This window comes from Branchiostoma lanceolatum, chromosome 1 (assembly GCF_035083965.1).
Source record: "Branchiostoma lanceolatum isolate klBraLanc5 chromosome 1, klBraLanc5.hap2, whole genome shotgun sequence".
NCBI classification, from domain to species: Eukaryota; Metazoa; Chordata; class Leptocardii; order Amphioxiformes; family Branchiostomatidae; genus Branchiostoma; species Branchiostoma lanceolatum.
The window spans coordinates 8,982,273-9,005,086 of NC_089722.1; the positions used below are offsets into that span (position 1 = coordinate 8,982,273).

Genomic DNA, 22,814 nt, shown 5'->3' on the forward strand with positions numbered 1-22,814 from the left:
CCTTATTTACCTAAAAAAATGAACAGCAGAAACTACCAAATAAGTCTATTACGAAGCATGACCTCACCACTTTCCACCAAAGTAATGAAAATTATCGGTCTATGTTTCATAGGGAAATGACAGCCCATGGGGCTGAGGGTGTCAGATCGGCCACGAAACTGGGAAAAAACTCCGGTCCGAGACCTGAATCCATGTCTAGCAGTGAAATAGACATAAAACACGGACAACAACAAGAACAACATCATTCATGTGCAGAACATTTAAGTGTTAGCTTTCCTTTTCCCTTGAGCAGTCGGCATTTGCCGGTAAAACATTTACCAACTAGAGCTGTCAAACTTCCTTCATGGACTGTTACATTGAGAAAACACAGACTATCCACCACAACCTCTGCTACGAACAAATCACAGCCTCATTGCTGCATAAATGTTTATGAATTCAAAAGTTAATTGATAAGTATTTATCAATTTACAAATTATTTTATATCTTTACAAATTTACATTTTTTTTGTTTATAGATTTATAAATCAATTCATGAATATTCATAAATGTTAACAAATGTTTATATGTTAAGATTGATTTGTAAATTCATAGATATTTGTAAATGTTTATAAATTTACATTTATAAATATTCATAAATTAACAAATTTATTTATAAATATAAATGTTTACAAATTAATTTATAAATATCTATAATTTCTATAAATTTATACATTGATTTATAAATGTTTATAAATTTACAAATTAATTTGTAAGTATTTATGAATTTACAACTTAATTTATAAATATCTATAAATGTTTCTAAATATTCATAAATTTACAAATCAATTTATAAATATTTGTTAATGTTTATAAATATTCATAAATTTACAAATGTATTCATAAATGTTTATAAATGTTTATTAATCTATAAGTATTTATACATTTTTGTAAATTCACAAATTAATGTATGAATATTTATAAAGTTACAAATTAATTTATAAATATTTAGAAATGTTAAGAAATTTACAAATTAACTTACAAATATTTAAACATTTTCAAATTGATTTAGAAATATCTATAAACATTTATAAATATTTTAAAACATTTATAAAACTTTAATAATCAATTTTCTGCCAAAACAAGGTCATTTCCTCCCCAACCAGTGGTGAAGACAGATATTTCTCACGACCGTTGACCTTTGCAAAATCGTAAAATTTCTCATGACCGTGGAGCTTTGCGCCAAATTTTGATCTCATAAAATATTCTCATGAGTCATGACCGTAGACCCTTTGCAAAATTCTGATTTTAAAAAAGCTGCGGATCTTTGCAAAATTTGGATCTGCTGACCCAGCCTGCAAACCACCTGACCACAAACAGCCCCAAAAACATAACCTTCTTAACGAAGGTAATAAATGAGTACCAATCACAACTTTGTGCACAGTAGTTTTTATTCCTGGCTGCCTTAGTGAGCAGCCTCTCCAAGCAGCAGCTCATGGGCTGGGAGAATTTGTCCACTCATGATTTGACATAATACTTATATCCATGTCACTAACAGCACCTACATGTTACGGATAGGAAACGGTATTGCAACAACCAATATACACATCAGTACCAAATATAATTCATCCCTGGTGTCGTCAAGTTACTGTCTACATCTGAGTCAAATTTCATATCAATGTATTCAAGCTTCCAGGATACATCTTGCCAACAGAAAATACTGACATGGTGCTAGTATCATGTTTAAAGACGTGCTCAATGTAGCTTTTTCTGTATGATTGACGGGATCACAACCATGCTTCATTATAGGAGTGTCACAATACTAGGGCAATGTTAGAATGTTCTGTTACAGGTTTCAGCTGTGTCTTTGATGGGAACTAAGCGAAACACTGACAACAGTTGCAGACAGGGTAACTTGGAACAAGAACAGGATATAACAACACAATGTACTAAATGTAAAATCTGATGCCACTTTAAATACAAAGTTGGCTTACTTGATGGAGAGTTCCTCTATTGCTCACATATTCATTCTGAATCACTACAACTAATTGCCAAACTGCAGTGTACACAACTTGAAAATACAAATAGATCTTAATTAACAATAAAAATAAGGAAAAAAATCTCGCAACAAAACAGTCCATGCACAAAGGGTAGAATTGATTTTGCCATACACAAAAGGTAGAATTAATTTTGTCACAGAAATTAACCACGAGTTATACAAACTTTGTCCTTTTTCAGCTCCCTGGCCAGCTCAGTTTTCACACTAAATGGCATTAAATTTCTAACAGCATGGTTCCGCAGCATCACAATATAAGCACATTGCCAGCCTAAAAAGTAGTGTAAACTATTAATAACATATCTGTGCTTATCCAGCACTTGTCATCATTTGACTATGGCATCAAATCCTGTTGTCTCTACTGATGTGTAAATGTGATAAACATTCTCCTTACACTTGACTAATCCGTTTTGCTTAAAACAGAGTAACATAAACATTTTAATCCACTAAAATAAATAATGGCAAGCATGCAGGATTGCAAGAAAAGAGTCAACTACAGTTTCCTGTATACACGACCACCTTTACAATCTTCATAACAATACAACCAGCCACTAGTTGATTTAATGCTCCTCTCCAAATTTACCAGCCATGGAGTATTCCATACGGTTAACATTTTACGTTAGACTTTGCTACATAAAAAGTGCACTTGTGACCGACCAGAAAAGACTGGAGATGTTAGTACAATATATTTTGGGTCAACAATCTGTGCAAAAGTCCTTTTTGTCTGTTGTTCTGTGCATTTTACGTCAAATTTCATTGCAATTATGCTTTTTACCCATCAGCTAGTCATCCTCATGAGCCAATCTTCAGAAGCAAATTCTAAGAGAGGCTGACGTGTAATGCTTTGCAGGATCATTTCTGGCACCTACAGATTTACTTGGCACTATATCTAAATCATAAGTACATCTTTCTGTGCATTCAACATACAGTACCTACTTATTCACGACAAATACGATCTGTTTTACAAAATAAAATACGAAGTAAAGGGTACGCTGAACCGAAATATTACAGGGGTACATTAAAACTGTACCAAACTTACATTATGTACCACAAGACACACGTACAGTGAATCCGATACGAGTCTTTACCTCACATTACTTACCACTACATTCCTTCCATCCACGTCTTATCTCAAATGCCACACATCCACAAGTACAGGTCTTCTGACTTTGCATAACTCACAAAATGTGTCACAGACTCCATGAAGAACCTATAAAGTCACTAATAATGTCAGTTATCAAAGTCTTCAACCCTCCCTACTTGGCTTCTCCATGTTTTCATTTCTTACAGCATAAGCCATTAGACTCAGAGAGAGGGCGAAACCTTTACAAAATCTTAAGTACAAAGTCTCCTCTATGGCAAGAATAGGACATCTCCAATCCAAAAAAGTGAACTACACAAATATTCAATACAATATTCAACAGAGATTCCTCCTTGTACTAGAAACTAACATTTATGATCCCAAATATAGAATTTAACTTTAAACAATGTTTCTTGTCATCAGTAAGTGCAAAGCCACCAGGGCCAAAACAACTCTTTCACCACAGGCATTTCTGTCATGTTTTTATAAGAAATGGCTTGTCAAGAAAAGTCTAATTGTGGTATCAAACATATGTAATACATGTACTATACATACACCACTAACAAGCGTACATGTATGGACTGAATTATCATTGAGTATTGTCCATTCTGTATATGATCCAATGCCAAGGCGCAGGTACTTTTTAATGTGAAGATATGGCATATTACTGCCTTAGTTGTCATTTCCTATTCATTATAGTGGTAGGTAAGAAGAACAGTATGTGCTTCTATTAAACATTACTGGATATCTTAAACATTGCTGTAAGTTCACTGGTTAAGGAAAATTTGTTACTGTACATCATTGTATTTGAAATTATACACCGAATGGCACCATAATGCTTACATATGATACCCTGAACAAACCATGACTATTTTCTGATGCATCTTGTCGTTGGTGCCTTCATGGTATTATAAAAGATGTGCAAGATAGCAAAGTACATGTACTAAGTATGTTGCAGCACTGTTTGAAAAAAAAGAGCTTTTGAACTACATCATGTAAAATCTCTACACCATATTTTCTTAGGTTGTCTTCACTTCGCATGGTGGTAGTCATCACTGCATTTGTACGGTATGTATGTTGGTACAATGAGAATGGTTCTGTTCTGCTTTCTAAACTACATGTACAAATACTAATAGTAGCTCCTTTAGATACTGTAGGTAAGCATTAGAGTTGTGATGCTGAGAGGTGTAAGCGAGGTGGACAAGTGTGGATGTGGATTACTTCAGTCTTTGTGTGACATTGGCAAGGGCAACGGCAAAGGCCTGTAGCGCTGTGAACGGATGCTGGAAGTCTAGAGTGTAGGCATTCACATCAATTCTCCCAAACTGCAGCACCTACGGGGAAATAGAATCATAAATGAAGTAAGAATGTGTCAGAAATTCATTGCTTTTCATTTTTTTTCCAAAATATGAAATGACCAAAGCAACTTACAAGACCATGCATCTCAATATGTGCACGCCAGATTTGTGCAATTTTTAATGTTGCGATTGATGGAGATAAAAAATATTGTGGGAACATTGGTACCAGAGACATATACCAGAGGCAAAATTCAAAGTGGCATTTGTATTTGGTAACGAGTGTAGGGCTTCCAACATATTTTTCCCCACATACTCATGCAAGCAAGTCTAACCCCCATACCACAGACGATAAACTGGAGAGTGTGTGGGTGTGAGTGAATTTTGAAAATGAAAACCAAACTGTAAGTGACCAGGTTTTGTTGCCATTAGTTATCCTTATCCTTTAGCACTCTGAAGTAGCTCTTTGCCACCCAATTGCCTATTGGTTACAGAGTTAGGCAGCAGGTATCTGTGAGGCCCAGAGAACAGGCGGGCAGTGCTCCTTACCTGTTGGCCCTCCAGTTCCACCTGGAAGTTCTTGGCTGACTCCTGTGTCACTCGGCCTCCAAAATCCAGCTGGTACACCTGAAGAACACAATAGGTCAAATTCTGTCATTAAATTTTTTAGATGTAACAAGGTTTTCGTTTCAAGGCATCCTCATTTGAGGTGAAGCATGATGCTTTTTCAAGTAGCTAGTGGTAGTGCAATGTGGCTTTGCTATGGCTCGGATTTTTGGCCAAGCACACCGGGTCACCCCTACTCTTCTCGATAAGTGTGTTGGGTTCTTTTACGTGCACAGGTTTCACGCTTGAGGCTAATGCCTGAAGCGCCCTCATACACAAGGCCGCCAGCTTTACGTCACCATCCGAAATGACGAATTCAATTCCTTACAACATGTCCGAGCTGGAGTCGACCCCTAGGATCTACATCAATAAAAGTGCAAAGATATTGCCTTCCAAGCTGTTTAGTGTACTAGTATACAGTAACTTTCTATTTCAAAGCAATTACAGGATTTTATTTGTTATCACATAAAGATGTTTTCCCAAAGGAACATTGTAAACCAAGTTCACTGGAATAGGATTTGGCATTCAAGCAATCCTGTCTTTGCACATATTCACAACATGAGATTAAGACCCGATTGCATGGCTCAGATATATTTCACAAAGCACAAGGCAATGATAACATCTGTAACAGTACCTGTGTGCTCTCGTTCCAGAGCGGTGCCTTGTTGGTTAGCACATACTCGTGTTGCACTATAATCTCGTCTCCCTCACTTCTTGATCGTACTCGCTTGCTCTTTCTCCGCGTGAGTCCTTTTGTTCTGAGGGCCCCGAGCTCGTCGCCACTCAGGTTACACTCCCCTTCACTGTCCGAACTTTGTTCCACCTGTGACCTTGACCTGAACTTCACCTTTTGACCCTTGACTCCATGACTTTTATTGCACTTTGTACACAATTGGTGAATGAGTTTCCCCCCCTCAGCGATTCCCCGCACACCTTTATCCACAACTCTGTCCTCATACGGCCCTCTACAGCGAGAGGCGTTCGATTCAATCTCCCGTGGGCTTCCCGGTCTTTCCGTCAATTTGATTGACACATGCTTGTCCAGGGTTTGATTGGCTTTTCTTGCGATGCTTTCCCGTGGTTCAAAGATGTCCTCTGGTTCCATCTTGGGGCTTGGTGGTCCCCGCGAAGGCTCGCGGAGACTGTTCTTGGGGGTAGCTAGTAGCTGCCGCGCCTTTTCACTGATGATGCTGGTTTTGGCAGAGGATAACATGCCGAGCCGTCTGCAGCGGTTTTCACGGGGAGCGAGCGGTAATTGAGCTCCTTCGCTGAACACCTTTGTCTCGTCCCCGTCATCACTAAACAGGGATGTTTCCACACTGGGTTCGAGGAGTTCTGTGGCAACCTTTGCCCATCTCTCCCCCTCAAGTTCTCCATCAACAAACATCTCGTTTGCAACTCCCCCGTCCCCGTTGGTTACTACTTCTCCCTCTAAGAGTTTCTGTGGTTCCTCTGCAGCTAAGATTTCTCCGTCACACTCTGTCTCTCCATCTAAGTCCTCTAGGTTTTTATTAAGTGCTTCAACTGATTTATAAGCTTTAGGAATGGCCCCTTGTGATATGTACTGTTCCCTCTCACTGGGAGAGAGCTCTCTTCTCTCATAGCAGTCCGGTCTGATGCACTGGGCTTCTTGTCTCCCACGCTGCACCTCCACCCCACTCCCATGGTGCACCTCTGTGTTCCCATGGTGCACCTCTACGAAAAACTTTCCAGGTAGTGTGATCTGATTGGCCGAGGAGAAGATGTCCTCGTTGGCGAGGTTCATCCGCGTTGTGAGAAGTTCCTTCTTGACGGAGCGGAGGGAGTCAGCACAGCTGACAGGGCAGATGGGAACATCCATTTCTTCTGGAGGGGGTTCCACATTGGAGATCCCACTATCCCTGCACCCTGGAGATCCTGCAGGGAAAACATGCCAACTTTACTAAGATCTCTTCTCTTAGTCTCCTGTCTTCTGAATATCAATACATTTAACCCAGATCAAAGCAGAGTTGCTGTATATGAGCCTATGACAATGTCCTCAAATTTGCAATGAACAACACAGAGGTTTGAAGGCCAGGCAACAAGTACACTTCAGCATACTTTAAATATAAAACTTTATCTTGCTTTTTACTTCATTGGCATGAGATGAATAAACACAAGAAATATTCAAAAGTTGGTAAAAGAGGATACCTTACCTTCCTCCTCATCCTCACTGAACATGTTGGGGTTAAAGGTCGGGTCCCTGGGAGGCCGCATCCCCTTGCCAATCTCCGGGAGGTAGATGGTCATCTGTCGGGGCTGGAGGTGCAGCAGGCTGGTCTTGTAGTTCACCGCACCCATGTAGGCTGGGAGGAAGGGGGCCAGGCCGTGCACCTTGAACTTGGTGCCCCAGATGTTGGAGGTCACCTCCACTAGCCGGTTCTCCTGATGGGAGGTTTGAGGAATGATGTGGTCGTCAAGTACAGTGCAAGTTCATGGTAAGGGGTCAAGAATTGAATTATTTTTGAAATCTTATCAATACAATATGTTTTTGTTCTCCTTCTCTAGCTTGGACACAAGTGTGCAACATTGTGATGGTTTTTATTCAGAATGGCCAAAGAGGTGCAAAGAAAAAGGTCTCTTTAAGAGTTTTAAGGATAGAAGCATTGGGCATGGATTTGTACATCACTGTGTATACTTCCAAATACAACCAGTCCTGGAGTCAAATGTAGAGCGTAGTTTTCTATCACACCAACAGAGGGCTCCCCTGTACCTTATCATGATAACATTCTTAGAGAAAATGGATGCATTTCTAGCTACCCTCCCATACTTCCAAATAATCTGCAGTTTTCTACACCACCAGTAGGGGGCTTCCCTACACTTTACCATATTCACATTCAAGAGAGAAATCAGCTGTAGAGCAGCTGCAATTTCTATCTGCCCTCCCACCTGTGGCAGGTTGTCCAAGTATAACCTGGAGTCTAAAGTAGAGTGCAGTTTTCTATTACACCAACAGAGGGCTCCCCTGCACCTTATGATTACATTCTGAGACAAAATGGATGCATTGCAATATTTCTATCTGCCCTCCTACCTGCGGCAGGTTGTCCAGGTACACCGTGTCTCTCTCCTTCTCGCTGCCCTTCCTGCCCAGCTGACCCGGTGACCTTCGCCGGCTCTGCAGCTCATCGCTGTCGTTGTCGCTGAAGTCGCTGCCACTGCTGCACCCGCTGCTGCTCAGCCCGCTGAAAATCCCGCCATCGTCATCTGACTTATCTGAGGAAGACAATGTTTACTTTAAGATGAGAAATCATGACCTATATATGTCCCAAGACTTGGGGAGACAATGCTGTAATCATATGAAAGGTGTTCCTCAATCTTTTTTACTTCATTTCTCCTCATCTGATTGGCAAGACTGTGTTGAAATTGCGCCCGAGTTTTACAAATGTACAAGTGTTAATGTTCTCATGATCGCTGGGAATTTCATGTACAAAATTTGAATATCATTAGATGTGGCTGCAATCCAAAATACATTCTACAAATAACTGTTTAACCCACCATCTTTAGTGCACACTTCTGGGTCGAAGATCACAAACTCCGGCCTGAGTTTGCTGACTTTCTTGCCCTTCAGTAGTGGAACAAGGCCCCCTAGGTACTCCAAGTACAGTGTGTAGCCATCGTCATCTGTTCTGACCATGGTGCAGTGTAGTCTCTCTGCTCCAACACTAGTTTGACTGACAAATTCTCTCAACTTGCTTGGATCAGGAATACATCCCTGCTGTTGAGAGAAAATAAATGTCCATCAGGTACTTACAACAAGACAAGTAAGGAAGAAAGCATGCCAATGGTGTCAATGAAACAATCATGCAGATACCATTGTCAAGGCAACAACCAACCTTGATGGTCGGCGAGAAGGCCTGAGTGACGTAGTTCTTGATGCGGCTTGGCAACGGTAGCCTAGCAACCTGTTTCTCCTCCTTGATCATTGTCCCGACGACCTCCATACAGAGCAGCTGGAGAGGGGCCACCTCCTTCTCCACCCACGCCACAAACAGACTCGAACCCGACGCTACGAAAAATCTCTTGTCGTTGTGGCCCCATGTCATAGCAGTGAGCGCTCTCTGCAAAGTGAAGCAAGCGAAATTAGATACAGCTAAATTCAATTAGGACAACACAAAATTTTCCCTATGGCAAACCACTATGGATGATTGGATGAAAACATGTCTTCAGATGTTAGATATCACAAATACAGCTAAATTCATTTACTTTTTTTTAGGACAACACAAAATTTTCCCCATGGCTATGGATGATTGGATGAAAAATCTCTTTAGATGTCATAAATACAATTTCGTAATTCATAACAATTTGGGAAAGGTCACTGACCTGAGCAGGAATGTTGAGAGTGAATCTAAGATGGCCGCTGGTGTCGTAGTACTTGACAGCGCTGACGCTGTCTGGGTCGGTGATGTGTCGGTGTGTTCCACCCACCGCCAGGAACAAGCCACAGCTACTCCACTCCAGCTTGGTAGCTATAGGACGTTATATGGATGGAGAGAACCAATCAGAATGGTGAGTGGATTTTGCAGAAGTTTACAACTCGACCTCTATGAAAAGCGGCCATGATGGCCAAATAGTGGAATTTCTCGAACGTATATACCGGTAAAGGCACAAACAAAAAAGCAATTCCAATACTGTACAAAGCAATCCTGGCAGAAGTTATTTTCATAAAATCTCACTTCACAAATAGAATGAAGGTTAATGTCTATGTATGAATGAAGATACAAAACTTGAAAAGGCTGTATCACTTGAAATTTTACGATTTAATGCACAACCATCTAACAAATAACCCCACAAGCCTGCTACAAGCTCATGAACATAATAAAGTTTTCTAGGTTGTCTAAAAGATTTTTTAAGACAACCGTTGACAAGGTTGCCTTTCCAGCTAATCTTGCCTGTAATTGGGTTAATAACATCATGTGACTAAGTAACAAGCTCATTTCATTTTCATTTCATTTATTTACATGTATCAATATACAGGGAAATATACACTCAGGTAACAAGACTGTTTTTCAGGTATCCTTGATATCAAAAGCCTCACCGATCATGTTGGTTCTGATGAGTACAGGTGCCATGTCATCATAAGACTTCATCAGTGCAACGTCACCACTACCAAACCCCACGGCCAGGATGTGCCCACTCTTCAGGCCAGCCTGGCGCTGGGAATGCCTCCTTCTCTGGCCTGTGTGAAATACCAACGAGAAAAGGCTTAAGGATCATTGGATGTCTTAGCTTAAAATGAAAACAATTGCCAAAACAAAGAATTGTTGACATTTGACAGGATTTGCCAAGGAATGAGATAAAGAAGTCATTCAGTCCAAAATTTGAGTAGTCCATTTTTTCAGTTGGCAATTGCAGTTTAAAGATAAGTCTTCATTGGGAGTCTTGTTTAACAAATCCTGTTGACAAGCCAAGCTGATATACCAACGCAACACATGCTGGTAAAAGCAGCTTTCTTTTGGCAAAATAAGAGATTTTTATCAGGGCTGTCTCCAGGACCTGTCTCTCCATCCCGGGATGGAAATTTGCTTGTTGCATCCGTCCACTTCATCACAAGAACTTGATGAAACTTTGACAACAAAAATTGACAAAATGGGCTCCCAAACAATGAGTGGGATGGAAAAAAATGTAAAGTTGGAGACAGCCCTGATCAGGATACTGCTAGTACCTTTCTGTTTGGGGAAGGATGGGCTTTCCTCCACCTAGCTCATCAAAGAGTCACAGAGCCTTTAGGACTGGAAGTCTTGTCTAGGGACAAGCCAAACGATAAACCAACACATGCTTGTGAAAGCAGTTTTTGAGGGGGCACAAGTAACAAAAACCTCTGGTACCTTTCTGTTTGGGGGTGGATGGACTCTCCTCCACCTCACTCTCAGAGTCGCTGGTGTTCACCATGTGGAACTTCTCGCCCGACCAGGCGAGGGAGCGGATCTCGTCATCATCGTCAAGGATACACTGTGCTACCATGGCACCGTGGCTGTCCATGACGATCACCTGGCCATCCGCAGTGCCAAACAGCACCTGAGGCGGCAGGCAACATTACATTATGTTACTCTCTGAAGAACATGTCTTCTCTACACCTTACTGTGTTGAAATTGTCCCACCATAAATTGTTGGAGATTAGTTCCAAGCAAAATTTGCAAGTTTGTAAAAAGAAATAATTTGGGGCGATAATAATAGGTACATGTACTTCAATGTCTTCAGTCCAGAATTTTTATCAACAAGAAATGTTGGCATGCTTTTGCTGGAGTGTGGCTTGAAAACAACTGCAACACAATTTTTTCCTCTCCGAAAGAAACATTTAAAGAAATCGTTGGCATAAAAATGTTGAAAATTTTTACGTGTGCTGTCCAAGGAAATGGAATAACAATCCCTCAACCCTTATAAGCTTCCCTGGAATGCCATGAATGTCTCCATGTATGTTACTTAAAGTTAAGTTAACATCCTCCCTCACCATAAGGTGTATAGGGCGGAGCCCATCTCCGTTCCGTAGCCCTGGGCCACACTAGGGTGCAATCACTGCAGCAGGGGGCTAGTCCACTGGCAGTGGAATGTGTTTAACTTTCATACTGTTCCAGAACTATGTACTATTTTTATAAAGTCTTCGGTATGACTCGATGCGCCTCTTATCCAGACATGTCCTACCCGGGCGCAAACTCGGGCCTTCTGGCTCCTCATAATTTGAACCAGATGTGGTAAGTGACAGAAGCGCAGACCACTACACCACAGGGACACCCCATCTCCATGTATGACCGTCCACTGAACCCAGTGGGTATGTGTGTACAATAAAGGTCTTCATTCATTCATTCATCCAACCCCTCCCCACCTGTTTGTCATCCGGGGTCCAGACCCCACACAGGATGTTGGACTCTTCCAAGTTCAACATGGAGGACCAGTACCGCTGCCCGGCGACCGACCCCACCAGCACAAACCCATCTCGGTAACAGATGAGAGCTAACCGCCCGTCATGGCTCCAGTTGAAGTCGCTAACCTACGGGGGAATCAGAGGGTTACGTACATATCATTTGTCTGCAGAACACACTGGCTGGTGAATCCAAATCAGGCACAAAGTGTAATGAGCTTCTATTTCTGTAATGTAGAGCTTTTTTCTTCTACCTGTAACAGTAAACATTAGCTTCGACACAATTTCTGATAAATGCATTACAAATCAGAACCATATAGTTCTTAACTGTTTTTCACATATCTCTTGTTATAGTAAAAGTTTAAATTTTATCAAATCCCTGACATCATTATTTGACCCTATCAGTCCAATAGACACTCTGTCTTCTGTTCTTCAGCAAGCTTGTACATATAAATATCATATATACATGTATAGGGAGACCCATGCTGTACTTACGGGGCTGCCCCTGTCATTGACCAGTTCTATGGACCATCTGCCCTCGTATTTGATCCAGACAAAGATAACACCGTTGCCGTCGCAGGTGGCTAGCTTCTGGTAGGGTTCGTTCCATCTCACTAGAACTACCTGTCAGGGCAAACAAGAAAAACTATTATTACTCTAGTTCAGGTAAGGGTTTGGAAATGGTGATACAACTCACGGTATTCTTGACAAGTATAGCGTGTATATATGGCAGATCCAATGTACATGTGTATATATTATGTATCAAATTCATCATATATATCCGTCCAAACTTCTTGCATAGAGAGCCTATAATGGGTTTCAAAGTACAGTACAGATTTTGAGATAGCTATCTGAATCATGCAGGCGTGCATGTATGTAGCAGTATAAAATGTGAGGATCAAGGGACTGAAAATATTTTAGCCCAAACAGGAAATGGCACAACTGAGTTATGTACCTCCACTCTCCCTACTGACGTACAGTCAAACCTGTCTATAGCGGTCACTCAAGGGACTGGCCAAAACTGGCCGCTAAGGACAGGTGGCCGCTATGGAGAAAATGTTGATTTATTGACCACGAGTGACACATGTTTTCAGTACCCACTGAGATACATTTATTCACCGTACAATACACATGTAAAGATTACATAGGTAAGGTACATTTTAGAAATTCGATTGTTGTTCTTTTACTTCTATTATGGGCTTGAAAAAAGAATTATTGTATCTGCCAACTCCAAAATCCATGGCTTGCTCGAGCTTCATGTCTGAACAGACCAGCATCGCCATACTCTACTCTTGATCCTTCGCGACTGACGCTGCCGGCACACGCGTCACCAACGAGTTTTAATCATATGAAACAAAGTCCTTCGCAGCAAAATGCCACCTAGTTAGTTAAGAACAAAATTGTTGCTCAGTTGCCACTTACTGTTCGTTTTCGACCGTTTTCAAACATAAAATCGTGGCGACCATTTTCCTTAGTCTGTTGTTGTTTGCTTGTCATGATCGGCTTCTACCATTATGCTAATAGGGTAACGAGAGGAAGGTCGCTCTTTTGAGGGCTTTTTTCTTTTCTGAAAATTGCAACAGTCCAAATTTTACATCATAATAATATTATCCATATTTAGTTTGAAGCTTTTGGTTAAGTAATTATCCTCAGTGATAGTTTACAGCAAAATAAATTTAGAAGACTATACCTCCGCAACAGTGGTGTCTTCCGATGACCTTTATGCTGCTCCGCCATTTTGAAAATCGTGTTTGGGCACATTTCGGATGAATTCCCGGGGAAAAGGGAAATATTGGCCCGACATTGAAACATTCTTGTTTTCTTTATTATTATCCTGTAAAGTTGAGTTCACATAAACTCGATAACTGCATTAAAAAAAATGAAGATTTTGAACCCGGCGTGCGGTGGCGATGCGGCTTCTACCGGCGCGCCGTGACCGTTATCGGCAGTGTTACTGTAGTCGCGGGGCCGAAAATCGTCTGGCCGCGACCGCGTTGGACAGGTGGCCGCTATAGCCTAATTCTTAATGCTTATGTCAATGGGAAAAATCCAAGGGACCGACAAAAAGTGACCACTATGGGCAGGTGGCCGCTATGCAAAGGTGACCGCTAATACAGGTTTGACTGTACATTGTATGCTGTTACCAGCACAGATTTAGCGTGTGAAGTTCGTCCCGCAGCGGGAGAAGTTACGATAAAAACATGTACGCAGACTTAACACTAGAATCAGCGTGTTTAACGGCTCAGAGACGAAAACGAATGTTACTGACGTCAAACACCAATTACCTTAATCCTATTGGCCCTCAGCAAGTCACTATCAATTAACCAGCGTGCGAGGCACAGGGGACTTAGCTGTTCTGACCAATGAAGCGAAGAGATTACCTTTTCAATGAAAGACCCTTAGATACAAATTGCTTGATCTCATCAATCACCATGACAACTGAATCAATAAATCAAAGGCTTGGAGGAAGGTCAGTGCTTCAAAGGTTACATCTGTACAGAGCTACTTTATAGGGTGGTGCGCTAATATTGGCATCAGCACGGGGAAAAAGATTAAATCTATTTGCACTAGAAGATTACTTAGAAAGGTTCTTTTTAACAATATTATATTAGTCTCCCTGACAACCAATCACAGCACATGTTGGAAACCATCTCCATGGTGATAGTCTTGATTGACACTTTCATGATCAGGTGGGTAGAGGCGAGGACACAGAAAGATGCAAACCTCCACACACAGGGGAGCAAGTACATCTCTGCTGGGATTTGGAATCTGCATATTAAGCACTCACTACTCTTTGGGACAGAAAGGTTACTAAAAATAGACCCCTACTTACTTCTAAAGGTGACAGATTGGTCATCAGCTCTAATCTAAAATGAGCTATTCAAATCAAAGTTTAAACAAATTGTAACCAGATTGATACAAAATGTACTGATGTTACTTCCTAAGAATTCCCAACATCTTTATACTAACAGTATTATGCATTTCATTCTGGAACAATATATAGGGCACAAGCTTTAAATTTTATCACCTTTCCAAGCCCAAAAAAGCCCATTTGTGCTTGTGCTATAAAATCATAAGAGACAGAGTTAAAAAAAACACAGATTTAATATGTAAATTCATTCTGCAGCCTCTGAGTTTAGACATTAACCTTTCTCCTTATAGAATTCTACGTATACAGTACTACAAAAACACAACATTATAAGATTCTAAAGCCATAAATTTCATAGCAGCTACAAAACCATTTAAACAGCTACATAATCATACCATTTGTAATACAAAATATATCATCAGCATGTATAGGAATGCGTGAAGCATCATTTTGCAGAATTTATGTCTACTTAAAATGCTGGTGTCGTAAAATTTCATTGTTAATGGCTCACGTAGAGGCTGTAAACCTGCCCTATCTCCCTTACCCAGAGGACCGGCAGGCATAATGGATGGTTCCAGGCGTGTTCTGCAGGGGGAGATATGGACTAATATCCCACCACACAGATTATATTTACACACATAATATTAGTTTATGGCTGCTGTGGTCTGCGTATAGATATGTAAGCTGTATGCTAAGATTTTTCATAGTCTTGTTGGGATTTATGTCTTCTGTTTATACCTTGCCTGGTTCCCAATTCCTTCAGTTCCAGATTTTTGGTTTTCTTCAAATAATATTAAACAAATTATTTCCAGAGCTATTCCTTATAATTATTATACAAGTTACATGATATCTGCATCCTTCTGTGGTTTTTGTAAGTGTCACATTAACATTAGATCATATAATGCATCCAGTTCATGTTCTGTGTCAAATCATTTCATAGCCGAATAGCCATGAAACGAAATACCTCTTAACTCATATACAACTGACACAAGCTGTGTGACTGGGGCATCTTCTAAATTCGTCATTCTACCTGAGAAACATGGTTTGGGGTCTGATTAGAACCAAGGCCCGCTGTAATTAGCTTGATGGAGCTGCTGCTTTGTACATGTAATTGTTGTTACACCGTGCAGAATTCTAACTTGGGAATGATACAAATGACTGCCAGCTCTTCTGGAGCTATTCGGTGCACATAAGTAATTCGTCTCCTAACTACAGCTGTATTGCCTATAGTAATATGTCACTGTTGGGCATAATGTTTTTATACTTACCCGGCCAATGAATCATTCTCATTTTCAACTTCTAACAAGGGTACCAGGTTTTAATCAATGAATCTTCAAACCTGTAACAATATACAGGGTAGCATAAACAGATTAGATTTCAACTGAGGTCTAGGAATGCCCTCAAGGACTAGTACTAGTACTGTACTGTAATAAAAATACATGTACTATCCATACTTTATAGTTCATCTATCCTTTTCCCCGGAATAAATCATCAATCTAATGACTATGGATTCTCACAATAAAGAAATATGAATGCTTGATTTACAGAATTTGTAGTATGATATAAAAACAGCTCCAACAGAAGGTGCAGTCAACATTATATGAACAATATTTCATATATTATCATGATCAACCTCCTCATTTCTTTTTTCCTATATATTTAGTCTTTCCACTTGACAGCTGGTTTTGACGTTTCCGTTTATACAGTGCACATTTTCCTCTAATCCCAACTATTAAGTTTACATAAATCATAGTACAGCTGCCATGCTCTGCTGACAAACAAAAGAGATAGGAGATCTAAGCAATCACATGACCTTCTGTTTTTCTTTTGTAGTTATTACACGCTTTGAGTTTTTTAATAATTGCCCGAGGCTGTACCTCATAGCTTTATATAATATAACTCTAATGTTGGTTGATTCAAACCTCCTTGGGCAAACAGCTATATTGCCCATGAAACCGCATGGGTATTAGTAACCAGCTGCTGTCTTAAGAAACGCAAGACTTGCACTGAATGATAGCTTCTTAGTGTTGAGCAAAATCTTCCATTGAAAATGAATTCTTTCCTGGATCCAGTCAGCATGAACTTAAGTGTGCCTGAATTATGTTGCTATGAATTTTTTAACAAAAACAAAAATGCCTGTTCTCTGGCTTCATACTTCAATTTCATTAGATGTATATTTGACAAGCTCATTCTTTTCTTATTCCGGTGCATATCTTTAAAAAACAATCATCGGGTAATCTGATAGAAAATAGAATACTTGGCATATGACTTTACAGTCGCTGTGGTGATTTGTATTCAATCCTAATCCTCTCCAAATCCTGGTACATTTTTAAGCCGACCATTTCCCACCGTCATCCAAATTTTAAATCTTGTTCACCCACAGGCTTTGCTGAGAATAACAGCACCATTACCAGTACCCTGTGGGACATACAGAACCTTGTGTCTCCTGTGTTCAGTGCTGAATTGGAAACACCTCTGATGAGACATTTTCAACCTCCATGATCATGAAGCTAAAGGATAATCTATGGCCTCTCGAAGTCTGTAATGTATATATTGTGCATAAAAACACTAAAAAACATGTTGTTCTCTCTAAGATAACTTTGTTGTTGTTGCTGTTCTAAAGGTTTTATCCAGCCCTTTCCTTATTATAATTAGCTGAACAGATGTTCTGCATGGAAAAGGAGCTGTTCTTGTTGCTGTGAAATGTGTGTACTAAATTAATGTATCTATATTTTTTACCCTTTTCCTCCCTGCTGATTTTAAACTTTTTCATTTTCAAGGAAACTTGAACGGATAGAAACATAAAGATGGTTAATGTTCATATATAGACTGTGTTAATATTGCATGCAAAACCTATTAAATGCAGATCTACGTACAAGTTATGCATCATCTAAAGAAAAGTGAGTCATGGCAGGGCATCTGCTGTAGCTTATACAACACTATTACAGGTCGTTACCCGCCACAAATGGACACTTTTATCTTTGCTGATGATACAAGGACCAACCTAACGAGCACACTGACTGTCCAGGGATTCAGATAAGCCTCCTTTCCAATGACATGTGCCGCCAGTGGAATCTGCTTATAATCTTCAAATAATCACCTCAAGGCTTCCAATACGGGTATGACAACTTATGTAAGTTGTTTTTTAACATTATCCTTTACATAAGTAAGTCATTGACATGCAATCTAGATGTCAAACATGTTTGGAAAAAATAGAAAGCAATCAATATGATAATACAAACTTAGCAAAGTGTTGGATTGTAAAATAACACGGCTGAAATAAAATAAAAATCCAAGCCAGCAATGAAGCTTGAATCAGACATATTGAGCTAATATTCTATAAAGAGATTGTCGGTACGTACTTCTAGGACATGGATGCCTTCTGTTGCCTTGTGACAAAATGATTGATTTTATTGAAAATCTTTCACCGTAACTGTTTTAATTTTTCACAAAAGGTACTGATCCAACAGATGAACTCCAAGTCCAATAACAACATGATTGTTCTATAATAAACATGCTTATTCTGCTTGAGCTGGAGCTCAACAAACATACATGTCACATGAAATGCTGCAGGTAGACAGTAAAGATAATCTATCTTTTTAGTTTTAGTTCATGATTTGTCAGAAATATTTGTCACATCAAAAGACAGCACATCCCAGACCTCCACCTCCCCATCAATTGTTAGAGTAGACACTACACAATTGACAGTCTGTCGTGGTATCCTCTTAACCCTGCATTGATTTAATGTCAGGCTCTGGGAGGTTCCAAAGTCAATGTCAGAGTATTCTACCCACGTTTCACATTGAATCACAAACTACAAAAAAGCATACTAACACAATGGTATAGCTTTGACTTCAATATAGAATTTTCCCATTGACTGCTTGCATCGTTTATTATAGAAAGCCAGAGATTTTGCCTTCAAACACTAGAGGGAAATATCAAATCTTCCATTCCAGATCGTTCTTCATATTGAATGGTTTGTACATGTATGAGTGCACTTGAGTCAGCAATGTCACATTCAAACTGCAAATATACTATTGAAATCGCTATAATTAATGTCAAAGGCAAATTATACTTCAAACTTTCATCTTTGAACTTTAGTAACTACAACTACGTCAAAGTACGGGAAACTGCATCAAGCTTTCTGTGCCTTTGAACTCAACCTTCCCTTCCTTAATCCCATTGCCTACAGCTGTCTTTGCAATTCTCACACTTAAGCCCAGGTATTGATCCCTATCTTCACACCTAGTTGGTTGCAGACACTTGTTCAAATACCACAGGTCGTCTGCATGTCGCTCGTAGCTATTTGCGTACGTTTGTGGGCTGACCACATTTTGCTATTCACTCTATCTCTGTCTGATCTGAACTTTTAACAGCCTTTCATCCTCAGGAGCCCACTGAAAAAGATTGATAACCACCATTTCAACGTCCCTTTCAGGTACGTGCTAGTAGTTTCACGGAACACTTTCTCGGGCTCGAGCATCAAGTTAAAACGCACACTCCCATTCTATGTGCTATGTGTTTCTCAACATGTATTTATCATCTTCAAAAAGAATACATTTTGAGGCGGAATAAAACAACTTGGAAACAAGTCCCATCATGTACACTGATGCTGGAAAAAAAAGGCAAAATGGATTTTGTTATGAATGCCATGCTACTTTTCTTGCCAAAAAATGTGCAAAAAAGCTCCACCTTTTCATTTCAATACTACCTTGATGTTCATGTAGACAAAGTCATGTATATTACAACCTTCTGAACTCTGCTAAGTGTCCTTGCTATCAATAAAGAGTTCCTTATTGTTGCCATTAGTCTTGTTGCACAACTTAGGGGTCCCAGTGCCATATACTGCCGATGAATGTTCCAACGGAGGGGGCTATAAACATCCAGGCTACAATTAAGTATAACTTATGATTCTCTTATATAACAGAAGACAGACTGAGGGGGATAGTGACAGACACAAATGACATAACTGTACCATAGTGTTTATTCTGGTGATATAGGTTGAAACTTTTACTCACACTTAATCATATGTCAGAAACTAGTGTTGTATTATATTTGAGGATGTGGACAGAGCTACATTTGTATATGGGGCCATTGCATGTGGAGTGTAGTGGAATTGCACAAGAACTGTTCCCAAGCAACTTCTGAAGGATGATGGTGATGTTGTGGAAATGCTACATTTCTTGCCTACAGTTTAAGATAACAAAGTCCACAAATTCCTATGTGTAATCCACATACTGTAAATGCAGAAATGTTCGCGGTGGTTTTCTGTTCGCGGTTTTCGCGGCGAGCGTTTCACAGTGAACATAAAACCACCGGGAACATTTTTGTCTGTAGCAGTATGTGACTATTTTGCTGTCGCAAAGTTAAAACTACCGTGAACACTTAGCGCAAGATAAAAACCACGCGAACATAAATGCATCTACAGTATTAAACATTCCATCTACGGTATTTTCTGGTGCTTGAGGACAAGCCTGCTACCTGCACTGATACTGGAAACGACAACTGGGAAATTTCTTCTTCAACTAGGAGATTGATGGAAGCCAAGGGGCCCTGCACGCAACACTGGCAGCATACAGAAGATCTCCTGTTTTCCCACAGTGGTGATAAACCAGTTAATGGGATAATTTTTCTCATTATCTTTGCATTTACATGCAACTGTCTTGCCAGTAAAAATTGCTCTCCTTGCAAATTAAGCATTCCCCATGGTGTACTTGTATCATTGGTTTCTATATTTCTGCTTTTATAGATATCTACACAGGGAAAACAAGGAAGTAACCTCAACAGTAGCTGCATTTTGAGTATGAAAACAGTTATCAGAGTGGTAGGGTGTAGCTAAGTTATATAGAGAAAATGTTTCTGCTACCCTATATTCCTTTTTATTGATATCAGTTTCTCGAATGCTATAGAATTAAAATTTTCTCCCTTTCAGGGCCTTAGAGCACATTCCACATGATACCCCCAACAACACTGAGGTCATTAAGAATAAGAGCTCATCTCTCAAAAGTCTCATTCTGATCCTCCACATATTACCCAATGAGGAACTTATACACCTACTGCCTTCCTTCAAATTACGTTCCTAGCTGCCCCTCCCAACTATTTCAACAGACAGTAAGAGTAAGGAAGAAAACGAACATTGGCAGCCTTGAAAGATTGTCTCATTATGTTCCCATGGTCATACAAATGGTCAATCATCGCAGTAGCCTGTCCTTGGTGCTGAATTCACAGTAGCTCTACAAAGCCTTTAATCCTCTCATATCACGTTATGACAAAGCGAAGCACCAAAATTCAAAATGAAAAGCAATATGTCAAAATAATAGACCTTACCATGCCTTTAAGCCAACAAAGTTGAATGAATAGACTTCTGAACTGATATTAAGGATTCTTACTTGCAGTGCTATCACTAGTGGTGCGTACCTAAACTCCGGACCTGTTCCTAACCTTTAGGTTCAAGTAAAAAAAAACCTAAACATCTGGAAACATGTCCGGACTTGAAAAAAAATCTTTCACTTTTACACTCCTTTTTGATTTAAACCATCTTAAAGCTTTCTTAGATCATGAAATTTGCACTGGAAAAATATGAAAACATTGCTGTTTTTTGTTTATAACTGAACTTCTGCATTAATTACTGACTGTATATAATTCCGCATATCATAGTTTTCAAATTGCATGTAAAATATATGCCAATATGCAATTTGACATGAAACAGGAAAAAAATATTCGTAGCACACATATTCCATTGGTTCAAGTCCGGACTTTCAAGTCCGAACCTGAACCTAAACCTGTGGACTCGAGTTGGGTTTAGGTACGCACCACTAGCTATCACATATCAGGTTGGGATTATCCTATATCTCAGATACCCTCACTGTTTTATGTCATAGTGCAGCAATCTAGGTATTTTTAAGATATGTGATCATCATTATAACATGCCACGTGGCCACAGCATCCTTACAACGTGATGGAAGGCCTATTCAGTACAAAATGGCAAAACTCAAGTGTAATCAGCAATGCTATCTAGTTTTTTTACATTTAAAAGGCAGAAGCGGCTAGTCTTTCACATCCTTGATTGTAACCCAATATCAAAGCCCTCTTGCAAAACCTCTTACAGACCTTTTCTGCTTCTTCCGGCCTTCCGTGTTTCAGAAGTGCCTTGCTTTACAGTATCAAATTACATGTATGAAAAGGCCTGGTAAAATTGATACAATTACTAACTGAAGGTGCCAGTCTTTGTCGGTATTTTGCAGACAATCAATGAAATCTCATCTTCAGAGCTCTATGGAAATGAACATGCTTTTCATCTTTTATACAACATCCCATAAAGGAATAGGGAGGGCACAGATCTTTCGTAAAGGGCATTCGAGATCCAATTAACAGATTGTATAGTATTACGTATCTCTGAATTAAATAAGATGTTTAGGATTTCTCTTGATGTTCTTACATTCCTTGAGTTCACTGTGCTACTAGTATTTTCACCAGTCCTGTTATTTGAAATGCAATAATTACAGGGTAAAGTCTGCATATTTTGGCAAGAAAAACTGCTACTCTAGTCCATCACTCCACTTCAATCTTGAGGATATTCATTACATCCAATCTTGTTCACAACACAAGATAAATAGCAACGTCTGGTCGTGTTGGGTAAAACCATCCATCTATAATAAAGACAGATGTCTGGGCCCCAGTTGTTTCATGTAGACCGCTGCAGATTAGGATTTCTGTTTGTAGTGATGATCAAAGTTCCTGCACTAAAGCAAGCCTTTTGAATGTTGTAATCTCCTATCTACCATGCAGCTAGTCTTAAATCAACCACTTTAAATGTGAGGCTTTTAAGTCGAGTCCTTCTGCCATTAGCTCTAGAAAGCCTGGCTGGGATTGAGAGGGAGTAGGATGTGCCGTAGACATCTGAGGCACCAGACGCGGCTATGTTTCTAAGTAAGCCCTCATGATTTAATGCAAACCTAGAGGCACGGTGGAGAGGTGCTATACATATTTACATGTAGCTGGAATCCTCAAATACCTGTTCAAGAAATTTGCATCCTTAAAATTTGTTTCTCTCTCTCT

The 22,814-nt window shown here is 39.8% G+C and overlaps 1 protein-coding gene across 1 annotated transcript in view; it reads right to left on the minus strand.

The window, feature by feature from the left end:
* Positions 1 to 1,408: 1,408 nt before the first annotated feature.
* Positions 1,409 to 22,814, minus strand: part of LOC136437332 (tubby-related protein 4-like) — a 33,784-nt gene continuing 12,378 nt past the window's right edge. The window contains exons 3-14 of the mRNA XM_066431924.1: positions 12,383 to 12,511; positions 11,852 to 12,016; positions 10,857 to 11,046; positions 10,067 to 10,207; positions 9,352 to 9,497; positions 8,865 to 9,089; positions 8,527 to 8,746; positions 8,063 to 8,244; positions 7,188 to 7,416; positions 5,648 to 6,909; positions 4,957 to 5,034; positions 1,409 to 4,446 (exon numbers count right to left, since the gene is read on the minus strand). Coding sequence (XP_066288021.1) covers positions 4,330 to 4,446; positions 4,957 to 5,034; positions 5,648 to 6,909; positions 7,188 to 7,416; positions 8,063 to 8,244; positions 8,527 to 8,746; positions 8,865 to 9,089; positions 9,352 to 9,497; positions 10,067 to 10,207; positions 10,857 to 11,046; positions 11,852 to 12,016; positions 12,383 to 12,511 — 3,084 coding nt within the window. The 3' untranslated portion in view covers positions 1,409 to 4,329. The remainder of the gene's footprint in view (positions 4,447 to 4,956; positions 5,035 to 5,647; positions 6,910 to 7,187; positions 7,417 to 8,062; positions 8,245 to 8,526; positions 8,747 to 8,864; positions 9,090 to 9,351; positions 9,498 to 10,066; positions 10,208 to 10,856; positions 11,047 to 11,851; positions 12,017 to 12,382; positions 12,512 to 22,814) is intronic.